The sequence below is a fragment of the Vicugna pacos genome, chromosome 4 (assembly GCF_048564905.1).
Source record: "Vicugna pacos chromosome 4, VicPac4, whole genome shotgun sequence".
Classification (NCBI taxonomy): domain Eukaryota; kingdom Metazoa; phylum Chordata; class Mammalia; order Artiodactyla; family Camelidae; genus Vicugna; species Vicugna pacos.
Genome location: NC_132990.1, coordinates 56,812,627 through 56,831,620, shown reverse-complemented (window position 1 = coordinate 56,831,620; position 18,994 = coordinate 56,812,627). Strand labels below are relative to the sequence as shown.

The 18,994-nt window shown below is 44.5% G+C and overlaps 1 protein-coding gene across 4 annotated transcripts in view; it reads right to left on the bottom strand.

Moving 5' to 3' along the window:
• The window catches only part of ZNF462 (zinc finger protein 462), a 128,800-nt gene that overhangs the window by 7,221 nt on the left and 102,585 nt on the right, over positions 1-18,994 (bottom strand). For all 4 annotated transcript variants that reach the window (XM_006213382.4, XM_031677387.2, XM_072959873.1 and 1 more), the window contains exon 10: positions 12,112-12,335. In XM_006213382.4, coding sequence (XP_006213444.1) covers positions 12,112-12,335 — 224 coding nt within the window. The remainder of the gene's footprint in view (positions 1-12,111; positions 12,336-18,994) is intronic.

Below are 18,994 nucleotides of genomic sequence, written 5' to 3'. Positions count from 1 at the left end.
ATATTCCCTGGGACCAGACTGGAACAAAGATTCGCTGAGCACCACCAATTCCATATGCCTGGCAGATGGGAGCATCAGCACCGACTGTGACAAACGGGAGAGAAAGAGACGCAGAGTATCGGGGCCAACAGACAGTCCCGTGAAAAAGCTTAATATTGTCCCAACAACATCGTGTGTAGGGGAGGAGGGGGCGGGGGTAGGCAGTACTTAAAAAGAGGGAGAAAACTCAGGATAAAAGCTCTCTTCAAACAAGAGAAACAATCCATTGATCTAACCACAAGAATGAAATCAGGCGACGTTAAAAACAGCTCAGCGTGGGGATGGAGAAGACATCTTCCTCAGTGCTGAACCCTTGGGGAAGGCAAATTCTTGTTTTGCTCATTAAAAAAGTGTTTTTTTGTAAAAAAAAAAAATTGAAGTGTCGTTGATTTACAGTGTTAGATTCAGGTGTACAGCAAAGTGATTCCGTTATACATATACATACATACATCTATTTTCTTCTCAGATTCTCTTCCATTATGTTATTACAAGGAATTGAATACAGTTCCCTGTGCTCTGCAGTCAGTCCTCGTGGTTTATCTATTTTATGTATAGTAATGTGTGTCTGTTAATCTCCAATCCGTAATTTATCCCTCCCTGCCCTTTCCCCTTTGGTAACCATAGTTTGTTTCCTATGTCTGTGAGTCTGTTTTTGGTTTGTAAGTAAAATTTGTATCTCTCTCTCTTTTTTTTTTTAAAGATTCCACATATAAGTGATATCAACAGACTAAGGTGAGGAGGAAGTCAAGTTCAGAACCTTTATTTCTCTTTCCTCCCCTCCAAGAGCCCACACTGACAGTCTTCTAGGACTTTTGCTTAAAGCACCTCCCTCACAAGGGCTTTATCTACTAGCCTCATGCCTACACCCCTGTATAGATGTTTATTTCTTTATTTTTATGACACAGAAGCCAAAAGGGACGACACCAGGAGCCTGAGCTTTGAAGGCACACAGACCTGAGTTCAAGTTCAGGGTTTGCCATGAACCACGAGACTCTGAGCAAATGACTGCACGGGCGTGTCCCTGAAGTCCTCACTCGTAAAAGGGGGCAGCACGGTCTCTCAAACAATGGTTTCCTTCCCCTTTCTGGGAATGTGGCCTTTTCCAATTTTGGCTTTTGGAAACATGTATAAGAAGCATCGTAAATGCATATTTATGAAGTCATGTTTCGCCACAAAGTCTACACTTTCACCAAATACCATTTATGACAAATATTTGAATAAAAGTTTTCTGGGTTGCCAGTTTTTTTCAAGAAAAGGAGGCAAGTATCCAACTGGCCTAATTTTGAAATATGCGAAGGAATAATATTTTGAAATGATCAGTATTTAATAGGCTGCCTTTCCCCATCACTTTCTCTCCGCTTTAGCCAGGCCAACTGTAGGTGTGTATACGGGCAGGAGGGGCAGGTAGGTGCCAGGAAACAAAAATAATGAAACCAAGAAAGGCCAGAAAAGAAACTTCCAACATCTTCTTGAATCTAGTAGTTTGCATTCATTCATTCATTCATTCATTCATTCATGACTCCTGGAGGCCTGCTGTGTGCTGGGCCCCATGCCTATCAAGGAACTCACAGTGACAGAAGGAGATCTGTCACCCGACCAAATGTTATTTTTTCTTTTCCTCCTTCCTCTTTCTTTTCCTTTTACTGGGAAACTGTTAGCATTTTGGATTCCGCACAATTTTAAGAGTGCATGACATTTTTAGGGTACAATGTTCACCCGGGGCTCACCGAGGAGCTATTTGTCCTAAAGATTTCTAAAATCTTTGTTTAAAAATAAAAACAAAAACGTGTGCTATGGAATTAGAAGATTTTAAAATAAAAACTCTTTGTTCGTACTGTCCTTTTAAGCCCCCCAATCAGCAATCCAGTATTAATCGCCAAACAAAAGGAAGACCCATGCTGCATTTCTGAGCCACCGTCTTGTACCTGGATGACCCTCCTGCCCTCCTTGCTGGCTTTCTCACCACCTCTTGTATCTGTTTCTCTAGTGCGGTCTGAGCAATTAAAGAATATAATAAAATAAAGAAATCCGCTCATGTTAGTCTCTGCTCGCCCTGAGGATAAAACCCTAGCTTCTCATTGTGGTTTACATGTCTGACTATCATATTCTCCAGGGCCCACCATCCTCGCCTTAGACGGACTCCCCTCTGCTCCCACCACCCTGACCTTACTGGGGCTCCTGGAACGGGCCAAGCTCTTGACTTTGTGCCTCTCCCCGCACGTGCCACGTGCTCCGTCTGAAATTCTCTCAAGCCTGCCTCCCCCCACGTGGTGCCTCCTAAGTCTTCCAGCTTTGCTTAATGTCACTACAACTGGGGAACCACACCTCTGAACTCCTCCTTGGTTAAATATCCTAGCTCTGGGCATTCATAGCATCCTGCCCTCCCCTTTTATATCTCAGTGATTATACGGCACAGGGAAGTATATTCGATATCATCCAATAACCTATAATGGAAAAGAATCTGTATATTGAATCACTGTGCTATGCACCTGAAACTAAGACAGCATTGTAAATCAACTATACTTTAATAAAAAAAAAACCCTCAGTAATTAACTGTTCATGGCCAGTCTCCCCCACTGAACTGTAAACTCCATGAGGTCGGACACTGCATCCTGTTCACGGCTGGGTCTCCACTGGCCAGCACAGTGTCTAGACTAGGGCAGGCACGGTTCTCACCTCCTGGCTACCAGGTGTCTGCATTTTCACACCATATATTTGTCTTTCCTATAAATGTTTGCCAAGAAAAATGAGAAAATAGGAAATCCTCATTTAAAATCCAACGCCCCATCCATCGTAACTGTTAGCAAGTTGTTGCATCTCTGCATCCCTGTTCCCCCTGCAACAGATGATGTGTGCTGCTGTGATCAGAGCAGAACACACGCGTGCGCCCCGCTCTTTGATGCCTGGTATGACATAAAAATCAATCTCGGTATACGTTCATTTTTAATCACTATATAGCAGTTTGTCAGGTGGATATCTTACAGTTTCCCTGACTCTTCCTGTGTGAGTTTACCTTTGGTTATTTCTAGCTTTTCCCTGTTAAAAATACAGTAATAAGCCTCACTATATGTAAACCTTTCCTTTCATGTTTAAATTTTATAGGCTAAATTTCCAAATGTGAAATTATAGGGCCAAAGTCAAAGGGTAGACAGACTTTATATTAAAATTCCAATATATTTCTAAGTCGGCTTCTGAAATGATATCCTGGTAATGATCATTATTTTCTGGACCTAGAAACTGGCAGGTATCTGACCAACTTCTTAACGGGACAGAGGGCATATTGAGGGCTGGTCCCTTTTATCCTTGGAGAGAAGCAATTTATTACCTTGTTTCCCAAAAGGCCCACAACAGAGGGAGCAAGACAGCAAGGCTGAGTTTGAGTTCTTAGAACCTGGCTGCCTGGAGTCTTCTGAAAGCAAAAGAAGTCACTCATATTTTTGAAGGGCAGAGTGTTCAAATACATCATCGCTCAGATAAACTATGTGCAAATCCTCATGTCCCGTGAAAGTTACTTGTGAAAGCCCTTGAATCCTAAGTCCCCCGCGAAGGCCACTAACTCAGAGTCACGATGAAGTCAGCTGTCCAGTAACGAGGGCAGATGAAGTCCCCACCACCAGCAAACGCTCTGCCTCTGAAGCAGGGACACTGCAAGCCCTTCTACGCTCCCGCTTAAAGTTCAAGCCGCACCATTCCGTGAATCTTTTTGTTTGCTGCTTTTTAACCATTCAGCAAAATGATTTCGATCTGTCCCGAGCATACAAAAGAATTTCCCTACTCAGGCCTTCTTCTAAGGGTGGGGAGTGTTATGTGATTTACAAACATGGCCAAGTTGCACATGCATTCTCCCATTGCCCTGGGGAGGCGAACCCAGTCTTCTAGGAACGACTGATTAAAAACTTGCTTGTTAAGGAAAGAATGAAACTGGACACCCCTGTCTTCAAATCACTTAGCAGACAGTAAGTGGGGGAGACTGGGATGAGGAAAAATCCACTTAACGTGTCCAGAGTCCCCCACCTACTGACTTAACATTTGTACCTTCAAAAAGAGACACCCAATCAGGTTGTTCACATCACCTAATACTGCATGTTCATGTTAAAAAGAAAGGCCAAATGCACTTTCTATTTCTAAAAGAAGTGACAGCAGAGAACATGGAAAAACTGCCTCTTACATCAGAAATGCCCATCTCGGTCCCACACTGAGAACGTGTAGTGCTGCAGAGATTTTAAAGGACTCACAGCCCAGGCTGGCAAACTTCTTCTGTGAATAAGGGCCACAGAAGCGAGGATTTAGGGCTGCTTTCTGGACCACACAGTCTGTCACAACTACTCAATTATCGTGTAGCTTTGAAAGCAGCCCCAGACAATACGGAAATGGATGAGCGTGGCTGTGTTCCAATAAAACCGTATTTACGGACAACTGGAATTTGAAATTCATATAATTTCACAGGTCACGAAATATTACTCTCTTGATTTTTTTTTTTCAACCATTTAAAAAATGTCAAAACCATTCTTAGCTGGCGGGCCATATAAGAAAAGGCCGGGGGCCAGATTTGGTCCAGAGGCTAGAGTTTGCCCACCTCAACTTATGATAGCAGGTGGGTCTTCTCTGCTCACCTCTAAACGTCAGAATGGGAATGAGGGGAAGAATTGGTGGGAGGAAGATTCAGCAAAGTGTTGTCTCTATTTCTTACAGGAAGATGGTCAAAGGCATGGGTAAAGTCTTGAATTCTCAGCTAAGAGCATTTCAATAAGAGCTCTTGTAAAAGCTTCTACAGAAGATATTCCACTAAATGTATTAAAGTCCTGTGGGAGATGAGCCATGACACCACACTTGCTTTGCACTATTTTACAGGTACCTCCATCCAGCACTTAACATACCTCAACGTGCTGGGTTGTGATTCTTTACTATAAATGCTTCCAGGGGTAGCAACCATTTCCTACTTAGCTTTATAGGCTCAGTGCAGAGTACAAAGTCAGTCACACAGTAGACACAACACACAAGATTTGAATTTACCAGTAACATAAAAACCCACAGGAGGTCATAAAGTATGAAGACCTTTGTAACAGTCATGCCACGATATAAATTTGCTTACTAACGAGAGAAATCAAACTGGACATTTTGTAAAAGATTTTGTTTCAATGCTTACCAAGTATCTATCTATTCTATGCTAAAAACTCATCCAGTCGTTTTTACATGTATTGCTTAACCCTTATGATCGTCCCGCTAGAAGTGTTATCCTGCATGATGGTAGACGAGGAAAACGGAACACAAGTGGTAAAGCCAGGACCAGAACCCACATCTTCAGATGACACAGCTCCAGCTTTCCCCCTGAGAATGCAAATCAACCATCAAAAAGCAAAATTACTTGCAAAATATGTAAAAATCACCCATGGGATACTGGCTGAACACAAGAAGGAGGAAGAAAAAAGTATCGTGACAGTGATGTCCGTTCCAAAATTTGATGGGATTAAAGAATTGGAAGCTTTTGAGAATCTTTTCTTCAAAATAAAAATCTTTCTAAAAACAGTAAGAATAAAGGATGGTCAAGTACCAGAAGGGGACGGAGCACCGAAGTCAAGGAGAGATCCACCTTCCTTTGCGATCACTGAGTTAGAACAGACCTGACTTAGCCAAAGCCCAGACAAAATCCATCACTTCGAGAACCTCAGCCTACCTCCAGTCATAAGCGCTCAAGAAAGCCACGTGAAAGGCACCAAGAAAGTCAAAGAACTTTGCTGTCGGCCAACTGAGCTGCTGCCAATCTCCTGAACTCGAAATCGAGGCAGAGATGCTGCTGCTGCCACAAACAGGCTTATTTGGACAAACAGGATACCCAGAATCTCCTATTTGAAAAGTGATTCCATTTATTGATTTATTTAGCAGCCAGCTCCTGGAGCCTTTCTTGTATGCAGAGCACTGGGGTTAGATTTCAGAAGAAAAGGGAGGTAAATATCTAGAACGCTGCCCTCCACGGCAAGACAGAGGCTTGTCAAGGGTTAAGTGTGAGTTGAGGTTGCATGAAATGCGTGCCTTAGGGGAGGAAGAAGGAAAGTTCTACGGAAGCTTGGAAGCAGGGGCCGTTAGTTTTGGCTGGTGAGTTTAGGGGATAGTTTCAAAGGGTTACAGGCAAAGAACATCTTCAAATGTCTCTCCTTGAGAAATACCATGTAAGGTTCTGCCAGGCACATCCCTCTGAAAAATGACCACACCTTGCTCATCTACTGCTGACTTGTCTTCCAAAGGACATGAAAGAAACGGGTCTATGGCTGAGAAACAACTAACATGAGGGAAAGCAGAGATGAAATGACATAATCTCCTGGAAGAACTTCCAGTTTGCAGGAATCCTCGGAGCTGATAAAGCCAGAGCTGCTAGACTTAGTTGAGACGTGAAATGCGGTCCAAAAAAAAAGTGTGGCCAAAGGTGTATTTCCTGATTTGGAGTTGGGGAAGGCTCTTCTTTTGTTTTATTTCTTCTCATTTCCTTCGCTGGAAACCAATATTCTATGTGACTTTTTTTTTTCTTTTTGCCACTGTGGATTTCACCAGTCCAGAAAGCGGAACAATTTTATTGGAATAACTAAAATGCTGGCGATTCCTCCTGAGCTTAATGTTCTGCTGCTTCCTCCAAACTGACAAAAAGTAAGAGATACGAGTTCCTTAGAGTTCAGCCGCCCAAGGCTCCATTTGTATAAAAAATTAAAAACATTTCAAAGTAAATTCAATTAGTGACTGTGTATTGCCTGAATAGACTATCCTTCTAAATTTAATATCGCGAACATGACAATTTTACGAGCAAACCAAGTTAGAGATAATATATTTTTATGTTCCCTAAACTAGCAAAGAGACTTCAGAATCATAAAGAACACTAACAAGGTATAGCATCTCCTTAAACTTTCTTCAAAGAAAAATGTATGTGTTTTTTTTCAAATGTGAGAAGAGCAAGGTTTGGGCTTTTTCCATGACTTCAAGGTTCCTAGAAATGTTAAGTCTTCCTCGTGCACCAGTATTGCCAATACATGGCACTACTAACATGATTTCAGCTTGGGAGGGGTGCATACGGAGGGAGGGACTGAAAGAATAGAATATTGTGCCTCTAGAAGACCTAGTGAGAGAGAAAAGACGGGGAGTTGAAGGATGAAAAACTAAAATTTCAAAGAGCCTGGACTGTTTACCTTAGATTCTAAGAGATGACAAGTGATTCCTTGTTCGCTGGTGCAGAGATAAAGGTCTAGGAAGGCAAGATTCTGTGTCACCTGAAAAATGAAGGTGCCGATTGTCCTCCCCTTTCTACTTCACCTTGGCTTCTGAGGATAAACACAGCAGTGTGAATCCAGGGCACTTGAGAACTTGGTTCTTAAATGGAATGGTTTATTTGACTCCAAGGACCCTTTCCACTGAACCGGTATTCGGTCCAGGCCATGAATGATACAGTCTGACATCTTTAGACATTCCTGAGGTTTAAAAGCTTTGCAGGCAGAATTCAGGAGTCCAGTTTTGAAAGTCCAGTTCTGTTTAATGAAATCCTTTGACTGCAAACACATCCTGCAGTGTCTTTTCGTCTCTTGTATGGATTCTCTCCGCCACACAAAACCACCTGAAGCTATTCGCAGAAGGACGTAAGGAGAAATGCACCCAAAACCTCGTGTTGACTAGAAAAAAAACTAAACCTTAGTTTAAAACCAACTGCTAAGTCTACTGCACATTCGAGTTTTGGCAGTTTACAGTTTACTTGGATCTCAAGCATCTTCATAGAACTATCTGTTCCTGGGATCAACTTCATAATAAGAAAAGACTACAGAAAATGAACATTTATCGAGGACCTACCATGGGTCAGGTCCTGGGGAACTTACATCTTTTAGGAATTGAGATACAATTTACTTACCATAAAATTAGTCTATTTAAAATGAACATTTCACTGAGTTTTAGTAAATGTATACATTTGCACAACCCTCACCACCGTTTTCTTCTTTAGTCTTAAGAAGGACCCTCATATCCTGCAACTTCCGATCTGTTTTGTCTCCTTAGTTCTGCCTTTTCTAGAAAAGTTCATCTAAATGAAATCATACAATATGTAGTCTTTTGTGTCTGGCTTCTGTCCATTTGACATCATGTTTTTGAGACTCAGCCATACTGTTTGTTACATGTATCGGTTGTTCACACCTTTTATGAGAGAAGTAGTATTCCGTTGTGTGGATATAGCACATTTTATTTATCCAACCACCTAATGAGGGAGTAGGCTTCCTGGATCGGCTGGTTAAGTGTATGTTTAACTTTTAAACAAGTTGCCAAAATGCTCCACAGTACATGTGCCATCACACATTTCAGTCAGCCCTGTATGAGATTTCCAGTTTCTCCACATCCTTGCTAACACTTTGATGCTATCAGCCTTCATAATTTTAGCCATTCTAGTGGGTTGGTAGTGATATCTTAACTCTTGTTTGAATTTGCATTTCCTGAATGATGAGTCCTATTAAGGAAGCATCTTTTCATGTGATCATTTGCTATTTGCATAACCTCATGGGTAAAGTGTCTATTCAAATCTTTTTCTCATTTTTAATGGAATTGTTTATCTTCTTTTTACTGAGTTGCAAAAGTTCTTTGTATATTTTGGTTAAAGTCCCTCATCAGTTACTTTGCAAATATTTGCTTCCAATCCATTTCTTACCTTTTCATTTTCCTAATGGTGTCTTCTGAAGAGCAAGACTTTCAATTTTGATGACATCTGATTTTTTTTCTTTTAATGTTCATAGCTCTTGAATCACAGCTAAGATTTTTTTCCCTAACCCAAGGAAAATTTAAAAATTTTTTCTAGCTTATAGTTTTAGCTCATACATTGAGGTTTATAATCCATGTGGGTTTAATTTTTGTGTTGGGAGTGACGTAAGAGTCAACGATCACTATTTTCCTTATGGAAATCCAACTGTAACAGATCTGTTGAAAAATTATCCTTTCCTTATTACCCTGGCACCTCTGATGAACATCAAATGACCTCATATATTAGGGTTTATTCCTGGACTTTTCCTTCTGCACCACTGAGCCATATGTCTATCCTTACACCATCACCATACTCTCTGGATTACTGCAGCTTTATAGTGAAAGTTCTGAAATCAAGGGCAAGTCTTCCCATTTTGTTCTTTGTCCATACTGTTGAGGCTATTCTAGGTCCTCTGCATTTCCACATACACTTTAGTACCAACTTGTCCATTTCTGCTCAAGAAAAAAAGCCTACTGCGATTCTGATAGATTGATTACACTGAACCTGTAAATCAGTCTGGGAAGCATGACCAGTAGTGAGTCTTCCAATTCACAGACATGATACATATTGCGTTCACTTTGTTCTTTGATTTCTCTGCATAACATTTCGTAGTTTTCAGCATACAGCTTTCACAGTTCTTATCGCAATGCTTATTCTTAAGCATTTTATTCTGCTTGCCGTTAACTGTAAATGAAACTGATCTTAAAATTTCATTTTCAGATCATCCATTACTAGTATATACAAATAAAATTGATGTTCATATACTGACCTTGTATCCTGCAACTCTGCTAAACTAACATTCTAGCAGCTTTTTAAATAGATTATTTAGGATTGTTTGCCTATAAAGATCACACTGTCTGTGAACAAAAATAGTTTTATTTCTTCCTTTCCAATTCTTATGGCTTTAATTTCTTGTTCTTGCCTTATGGTTCTTGACTTTTGTATTTCACTTGTTAGTGAACTTCTCTTTAGTACATTGTATACTGACACTCCTGTACCCTTTTCATGAACGCTGAAATCAGACTTCCGGACATCCTTCATCCCAAAGAATGACCATTTTTAATTAGTGCATAAGGTCACTGCCTATCAGTCCAAAATTCCGTTTCAGCAGCATTGCTATCTTTGTTTATAAACTAGTGCTTGGAGAATTATTTCAAAACTTCAAACTGCATTTTATATTCATTTAGAAAAGAAGGAAGAGTGAACAAGCATGAGTCTCAAACTTTAACAACCGAGACAAAGATGAAAATAATCAGGCGTGCTGCAAGCGGCAATCCTTCAGCCTCAGTGAGACGCTCACTGGACTTAGTAAGCTGGTCGACGGTGAGAGGGAGTACCATGAAAGAACCTAGCCCAGCACAGTGAAAATAAAACCCATCAAAGACCATGTCTAAATGCAAAGTACAGTTAGTGACTTTCGAGTCTGTTCTAGGTCTTTAGGAACATGACTGCCTTTCTGATACGCTGCTGTTATACTGGAGCACAGTTCAATTCACAGACTGTGACATGGGTCTCAAAGCGTGGGAAATACCAGGACTTCACTGAATCTTGTAAAACTTCTGAGAAAGGAGTAACAATTCCCATTTAGAAATCAGGGGACAGACACAGAAATGTAAGTAACTTGCTGAAGCTGCAGAGTAAATGGTGGAGACAAAAATTCAAACCCAGGTCTGTCTGGCTCCAAAAGGTCTACATGGGGCCCCTCGTTTCTTGAGTAACCATTTGCCTGATGCATATTCCAAAGTCCCCCACGGTCCACGGCTGCTCGGGGAGCCTCCGCTTCCACATCTGGTATGGTTTCCAGCCTCCTCTGGATTTCCCCAGTGACTCACAGCTACTGTGCAACAACTGGGGAAAAATTTATCTTCCTGTTTTGCTCCATCCCCAAAATACCAGCCTGATGGCCTCAACTCTATAATAAAAAAGATCCGAGGTGGTTACGTGAATAAGACACATGTGTGTGGATGCAGAAAGCTTGGCTTGAAAAGGATGAGTGATTTTCCTTTCGGTCTGGGGGCAGAAATGCCCAGTTTGACTAAGAAAGAGTATGAAGGTTTGTAAGGGAGGTAATTTGGGCTCTCCTCTGCTTTCATTCTTTGGGTGGACACATTAGAAAACGAACATATTCCAAAGCAGAGAAGTTAGCATAAAAAGTTAGCATCAACTGTAGATGGCTGACCGAGCTCAGCCTTCTCTCTCTCTCAACACCCTGCAGGAAAATTCTAGATTCAGACAGGAATCTTTAATAACTTGGGTTGGTAGGTCCAAAAGAGAGAAACTATTTCCACTGACAGGACACAGAGCAAGGAAAAAGGAAACAATATCCAAAGTGCTTCTCATTGTGCCTTAAGTAAACACTCCCTGGATGGTTTGGATTTGTTGGTTAATTAGAAAACAATTCAATGGGCTCTTTTCATGAAGCAAATACTCACCACACCTCCCCACCCTGCCAACTGGACAATATACAAAACCAGAAACAAGTGTCTCAATACTTGATGTGCCAGATACGTCCTAAGAGAAGTGAGAAAGCTGTCCTGTGTGATTTACCCTCTGGCCAGCAGACTTTCGGAAGAGCATTTTCTTCCTAAACCCCTTATTTTATGTCCTGTACTAGTTTATTCCCTCCCCAAATAAAACACATGTTTGACAGTCCTTATCATGTTCTGACATGAGCAGCAATGCCTGGAAAATGTTTGGAGTCAGCAATATACCAGAAACAGCCTCCAAGATCGAGGGACATGGGGGCCAGCAGCAAGCAGGGGTCCATGGCCTGTCGCCTATTTTTGTAAATAAAGTTTTATTGGAACGCAGCCACGCCCATGCATTTATGTCTGGTCTGGGGCTGCTTGCTTGCAACAAGGGCGGAGTTGAGTAGTTGCCACTGAAACCATCTGGCCTGCAAAACCTGAGATATTTACTACCTGGCCCTTTACAGAAGAAGTTCATCAACCTTTGTGATAATATGTTCAAAAAAATATGGAAAAATTACTCCCAGTTAGGATAAGGTTTTTAAAAGGAAGGTAGGCTATTTCATGGAAGGTATAATGATAATTATATAAAGCAAAGTGGGCATCGAAGAGACCGAAAATGTTAAGCGTCTGGGCTTGAGGAGGGTCGGGGCGACTTGCCTTCCCCCATTCATGTGTTCCAGTTTTCTAAAAGGACCTTACAGTCCTTCCCCAACAGAATAAAACGCACCGCATTTCACCCCTGCTGAGTTCGCGCCTCCGCCTCGCAGGCCGCGGGTGTGACAGCTCAGCCCGGCCCCGCCCACGGGGGCGCTGGGGCTGGGAGGCAGAGGGCGCAGGCCAGTGTACCTTATGCTCGTCCCGCAGGTGGCTGTCCAGTTCCTCTGTGTGCTTGGTCTCGTAGTAGCAGAGCTGGCATTTGTAAGGTTTCAGTTCATTGTGCTTCTCTATGTGTTGCTGGAGGCTCTCGTCACTGGAGCAGGTGAAGGTACACTTATCGCAGCGGAAAACTACTCCCTGCAAGTATTTGGACAGTTTGGACCGGCACACTTCAATGGGGACCACGCGCTCTTCTGTGGAAACAAATTGGATAGAAAGACGGGAACGTTGACTGATGGAAAGCAGTGTCCCTTCTGGGGAGTATTAGGAGAAACTCACCCGTTCAGCGTGGCCAGTCCTCACGGCTCCGGGTCCGTGAAGTGCACGCACATGCACGCTGTCCCTCCCCCAACCCCCAAATCAACGCGGTCCGCTGGTACCTGTGGGGGCTTTTAAGGCCAAAAGCTCTGCGCACTTCATACCCAGAATGGCCTATAAATAGGGATGAGCAGGCTGCAAAGTGCTGGCTAATTCCCGGGGGAGGTGATTAAAGGAGAAAAGAATGGAACTTTTACCAACAAGAATGATTATCAACAGCAACCATTATTAGCATGTCCTACTTCCTCAGCAAGTGGTATCTGGGCTGGATTTACAGATGTCTTTAAGGGGGAAGGAAACTTGACATTCTCTGAGCGCTTATGTGCCACCACTGTGTACCTCCCTAGCAGCTCTATTTGCCTGGAGTTACTCCCATTTTTACAAATTAGTCAGGTGAGGAACCGAGCTTTTAAGTAACTCTCCAAAGGTCACAGCCTCTGTAACTGGCCCAGCTGAGATCCGCACGCCTGTCCCCCGACCGCAAATCCGTCATTTCCCACCATTTCCAATTCCATTCCTGTTACCCCTTCCAAGATGTTCTCAAGGAGACACTTTTCCTTTTTTTTTTTTTTTTAAACCAAGGGAATCTCTAATCTAAGATCAAATCTGAAAACAAAGAAACCCGGACACTTTCATTCACAGAACCTCCAACTCGGAAGCGCTCACGCAGATGAAATGGCTGCGGGCAACGTTCCGGGGGAGATGGGGGTGGCGTGGGCGATATGGAGGATTTGCGCCTTTTCAGACAATCTGTAATCTGACTGTCACAAGGGAGAGAATAAAAGAGAGAGAGGATTTGGGTGCCTCTGCCGTTAACATACCAAATGCTGGAGGGCTGGAAGTGCGCGGGCTTGTTTATTCTGTACTCTCTCACCCTCGTGTTTAACTGCTCAAATTAAATTTCACACCAGTCTGCCCAGAGTATCAGCGCACGCGCCAGATATCCATAACTGGGATAAAATTAAAATCTGTGCTATTTATGCAAGGATCAAATATAGCGTGTGTTTTCATGCTGTGTCTGGATTTCAAAAGACTCTGAAAGTTTACAAATGGACGCACACAACATATACTTATATTATTTGGAAACAGCAATGTATTATTAAGTCAGGAAAGCGCGATTTATCCTCAGAATCACTGAGGAGCAACATTTCCAGAGCATCAGTCTGTTTGCGCTGAAGCCACTCACTCTGGGAGCCCTCCCTTTGTCGGAGGGCTGTGTCTGGCCCCTGGGGAATTCTCCCCACCCAGCGGCAGCCTCAGCCCGCACATTCTCACTGCAGGGCGGCCACTGCCTTGGGAGTCCTTGAATGCAGCGATTAATTGGCCAGCAAAACGCTGGGCAGAGGCAGCGCAGAAGCTGGTGTCTGCAGCGAACTCCCTGGAGCTCTAATGCATATGTTATTTTCCCTATACAAAGAGTCAGTCGCTTATTTAGAAATATAAATATTTTTAAACCAAAGTAGAGCAGGAAGCTAAGAAACACATGATTATAATGGAATCCACACATTTTCTGAGAATAGCAAATGTTTTAACAGTCTTCTAACCATTCAGTGCCATGGTTTGGTGTAAACGGAAGGAAAAAATGCTCCGGAGTAAACTAACGAGCTTTAAGAAAGCCCGGGCTATGGCGTTCTACTCACTTCTCTAATTCAGGGTTTCTCAACAGTCGCACTACTGATATTTAGGTGCCAGATACAACATTTGCTGGGGGCGGGGGGGGGTTTCCTGTGCGTTGTAGGGTGTTATCAGTGTCTCTGGTCCCTACCCACCAATGCCAGCAGCACTCCCTCCCCCCCAGTTTTGGCTACCGAAAGCGCCTCCAGACAACTGCATCCTAAGGAGGTGAGAGGGACTCGGGGTGAGACACCTCTCCAAACCAAGTGCCAAGCAGCAGGTCGGGCTGCTCTGGGAAGACGTGTGGCGACATGAGCCGTGAGCAGTTGGCAAGAGATAGGGGTGCAGGCTGAACCAAGAGGACTGCCCCCCACACTCTATCCTTCAGGAGTTCGCAAGGAGTGTTGGCGTGAACTTTTCTGGCACCTTCTTTGAGATGTGCATCCTTCCTTGCATGCTAGCTCACTCACTCGCTCTCTCTCTCTGCGCCTGATTTCTATTCTGTCATTTCTCCTGCTTCCATGTTCGTTCTTTGGCTCCGGCCGGTCCCGTCTGCCCCAGTTTGCTGACCCCAGTGGCGATGGGGAAGAGCTGCCTACGGCCTTCCAGGTCAGGATGCCTCTGACCCTGGAAGACAGTCATTCCGTCACCTCCTGTCTTCCCTTCTCCCCTGGAAATGATCGGTTCTTTCAAACTTGTCTTTCGACAGGTCTCCTTTTCAATTCCTCTACCACTGTGGTTAAGTTTTCTTTTTTTTTTTGCAGTTTCCAATTTCACGATGTGTGTCAAAGTGACCTTTATACAAAATCAGGAGCACTCAGAATAATCCCTGGGAGTCAAAATAATGCCAATTAACGTGAACGGCCACTCCCATTTACTAAGTCTCAAGCCTGGTTAGGTGCTCCCCAGTCACGGCGACTTTTTACCGCACAACGCCCTGCAGAGTCCGTCTGATTACCTTCAGTGGAAGCTGAGAGCGTATCTGTTAAGCTACTGCCTCTAGCTCAGCACCAAGTTGTGGCCCGGGAGCCTGGGTCTCCGGCCCTTCGACAGCATCCTTCTCCATCACTCCTGCAAACAACCCTCAGGGCGGCACATCAGAACCTGACGCAGTGCACTTACAAGCCTCTCATTCCTAATAGTTCAAGATCGCAAGAGCCATCGGTGTCTAAGGCGACCATTTCTATCGGAATTTCTTCCAAGTATCTTCTGGATTTCAAAAAATGGTTAACTTCCCTGCTTAATCTACTCAGAAAGGCAAGACTTCCCACTTCCAAACTAAGACACTGCCAGCATCTCAAGTCTCTTCCTTACGTGCATGTTCATTTTAGAAAAAAGTTAAACCTTTTTTTTCCCTTTCCACAAACATGGCTGACATGACCAAGATAAAAAAACAAGACAGATTCTGCAAGGCGGGCGAATGACGGACAGCGTTTTCTGAATGAGGTTATTCATGGTTGAGGCGGGGGAAGGACATACAGTGAGGGACTGGAATGTTTCCAGGTTCGGCCTGAGCCGGTCTCAGCTACAGAAGCTCTGAGCTCTTCCTACGGGGGCAGCAACAACTGTGGGTCTTTCTTGACTTCACACCTCTCGAAATTACCTTGGGTAAGAAATCAAGGCCTGAATCACACTCATTGTGACTCAGCTTCCAGCACTGGCTGCATAAATATTATGACTTCACCCATGCGACTCCAAGAGAGAACGTCTCTCATCTCCACATCCTCCAAAGATGCTCGGCGCTGCAGCTGGACATAAAACCCACGGGAGGCTGGGCCCTGGGGCAGCGCCAGGCGGAAGCTCGGGGGTGCTCGGGTCCAACCAGAGCCCGCAAGTGTGTGCCGTCAAGCTCGCGTGGTGCTCGGTGGGAAAATCTGCAGAATTTCAACTACCGGGGGGTGGGGGTGGGGTCAATTCTGCTCAAAACCGTGCAAAAAACCACACTGCCGTGAAGTCACCAAGTAAAAATCCTTCCTGAAAGGCCGACCACAGCACACGTGGGTTTCCTCCCCACCACGCGCCAGGCCTAAATGATTCAGGGAGAGATTTGGAAGTCATTCACTCCAATAAACTCTGAATGTAGATTATCATACAGGGCCAACACCCACTCTGGGCCAAACCCAAGATCCACCCGCTACTTCTCTCAGCCAAACGGGTGACAGGGGCTGAGTATTAGAAAGCCACCATCCCCAAATAAAAGCACGACAGACACATAAATGGAAACACAGCAGCTCCTGTAAGAAGTTTGACCTTTGCCAGGCTACCACCCTCAAGCCAGAGAGAGCTGGGAACCGCATCTCTGACTCTTTTTTTTTTCTTTTAAATCCTTTATTATTACTCACTTTCTTTAATTAAAAAAATTTCCCGGGGGTGGGGGGGACGGGAAATAATTCAGTTTACTTGTTTGTTTATTTTAATGGAGGTACTGGGGGTTGAACCCAGAACCTCGTGCATGCTCTCCCCTCCCTCACCTCTAATTCTAACAGGCAAAAGTATTTGATGGATAAGAGACGAACAAGTAATTTCACCGAATAAAATTAAAGACTGTCTCACTGCAGATTTTTTTCTTTTCCTCAAGAAAAATGATACTGATCAGATCAACGAGGGGAGATGAATTCTGCTCCAAAAAGATACCTACCTGCAGGGTTCAGATAAATTCAGCATTTGTCTCTGTGTTAAGGCTACAGGCTGAGAAACAGAAACTGAGTGAATATGCCAACTGGAGACCAGTCTCGGTGATTACACACCTCCCTGATTATGACAGCAATATTTGGCAAAATTGTTTCATGTCGATAATTTAATCCGTGCCCAATTTTTCAGGTCCATTCTAAGCATCCAAGGTACATCTAGGCAAAGCTGTGCAGGAGGCACTGTGCTTCCAGGGGTGATAAAATTAATGGAAAGGGACTCCTGAAACTAATGATTCCCTTGTGCACTGTCACTCTTCCCACGAAAGTTCAAGCTCTTTCAGGGCACAAACCTTGCCTGCCTCTTCATGGCTGTGTCCCTCAGGCTTGAGACAATGCTAGCCTGTGCTGGGTGTTCAATAAGTATTTGTTGCAGCAATGAAAACCCACCAGAAGTCCTACCACCAACTTTCTCCTGGAAACAGAAGTCTCACGGCTTCAGCGTTCCAGGATTAAACCGGTCCAGTTGCGGCCAATCTCACCCAACGTGGATCTGACCTAAGTTCAGAGTTCCTCAGAGACATGGGTCTATAATCCCTGGCTTCAAACTTTGCTAAATTAGAATTCACGCGGTGTCTCCTCCACACCCGAGCGTCCCATCTGTCTCCTGAGTAACGTTCCACTCCTGCGTTGGTACCCAAGCCTGCCTTCATTTGCCCAGAACATCCCTTTCCAACCTTGCCTCCTATTCAGTTCAGAACAGTTGAACACTCCCCTCTGTCAACACATCTTGCTTCCACTCTCCTAAATTTGTTAAAAATTTTCCTTCCCACCAACAAGTGTCCCCCAGAAATGTCTGTCCACGAAGGACCCTCAGACCTCGTTGGGACACGGGGTCTCTGCAGATGTCGTTAGTCAAGATGAGGTCATACTGGGTTAGGGTGGGCATAAAACCTGGTGTCTTGGTAAGGGGAGAGGGCACATGGACACACACCCAGAACAGAAGGCCGTGTGTGGACAGACGCAGAGACTGGGGGGAGGCAGCTACAAGGCAAAGGGGCACCAAGGAAAGTCGGGAGCCCCCAGAAGCCGGGAAGAGCCAAGGAAGGATTCTCCCCTCATGCCTTCAGAGGGAGCACCGCCCTGCGAACAGCTGGATTTCAAACTTCCAGGCTCCCAGATGGTAAGAGAACACATCTTTGTTGTGTTAAGTCCCTCAGAAAATGAATACACCCCACCTTAAGTCTGCACTGCCTGTTGAAACGTTACGGTGGCTCAGTCTGAAAGCCACCCGCCTCCACCACTTTCCTGACCCCAAACAGAACTGTATCTGCCACTGCGGACCTCCTCGACACTTGCCACTCACGGTCTTATCTATACTTATGCACCCCTTCATCTCCTTGGGTCTCACATACCCCATCTGATCCAAAGAAGTCGGCTGGGCGTGGCATGTAACGAGCAAATAATGGATGTCTGCTGAATGCACGGGCAAACAGTGCTCTCGTCTGCCACAGCTAACATTACTCCACAGTCACTTCTCAATCAGACTTCCTGGGAGTGAAAAGGATTCTCTTTCCCCTCCTCCTTATTTAAATTTGTCAATTTGTCTGGAGAAAAAGCTACGGAAACGCTATTCTTGAAAACAGTAGCTGGGTCTCACGGCCGGTTCAGAAGTTGGTTTTCTTGCCTTTCATTCCAAGCATTTTAACTGACTAAGGTCTCTGAAAGATCTTGGACTGCAGGCCCAAGAGAGCAAAGCTGTTTCTTCATCCACCGAATAAGGAGGGCCCAGGTGCAGAAAGAGCCAAGTCTTGTTACTTTGAGCCCAGCCCCTACTTCAAGGCAGACACCCAACCCTGTCTCTTGACTTGTCGAGACCTGCTTCCCACCGAGCTGCCGTTCTGAGGGAGATGGACGCCAAAGCCAGGCCAGGGGCATGTGGCCGACACGGCTGTCCTGCAGCATCCTGCCGTCGACGGTTCAGCGGTCCTCGTCCCAGACCTCCAGCCTCCAGATCATCCTGTCCTCAGACCCAGATGCCACAGCCACTAGAACGCTCCACGGGGTGACACCAGTCACCTTCCCAAGGGCAAGACAGTGATGCCTGCTGGGTATAAAGGCATGGGCTGGGGTGGGGGCAGGCAAGCCTGGGTTCAGATCCCAGCTTGTCACTTACTAGTCACGTTGCTCTGGGTAAGATGCTCAGTCTTCTGAACCAGTTTTTGCCCCTGTTATCAGGGATGACGGTAATGCCCACGACTTAAGGTTTTGGGGAAATTCCGTAAAATGACTTA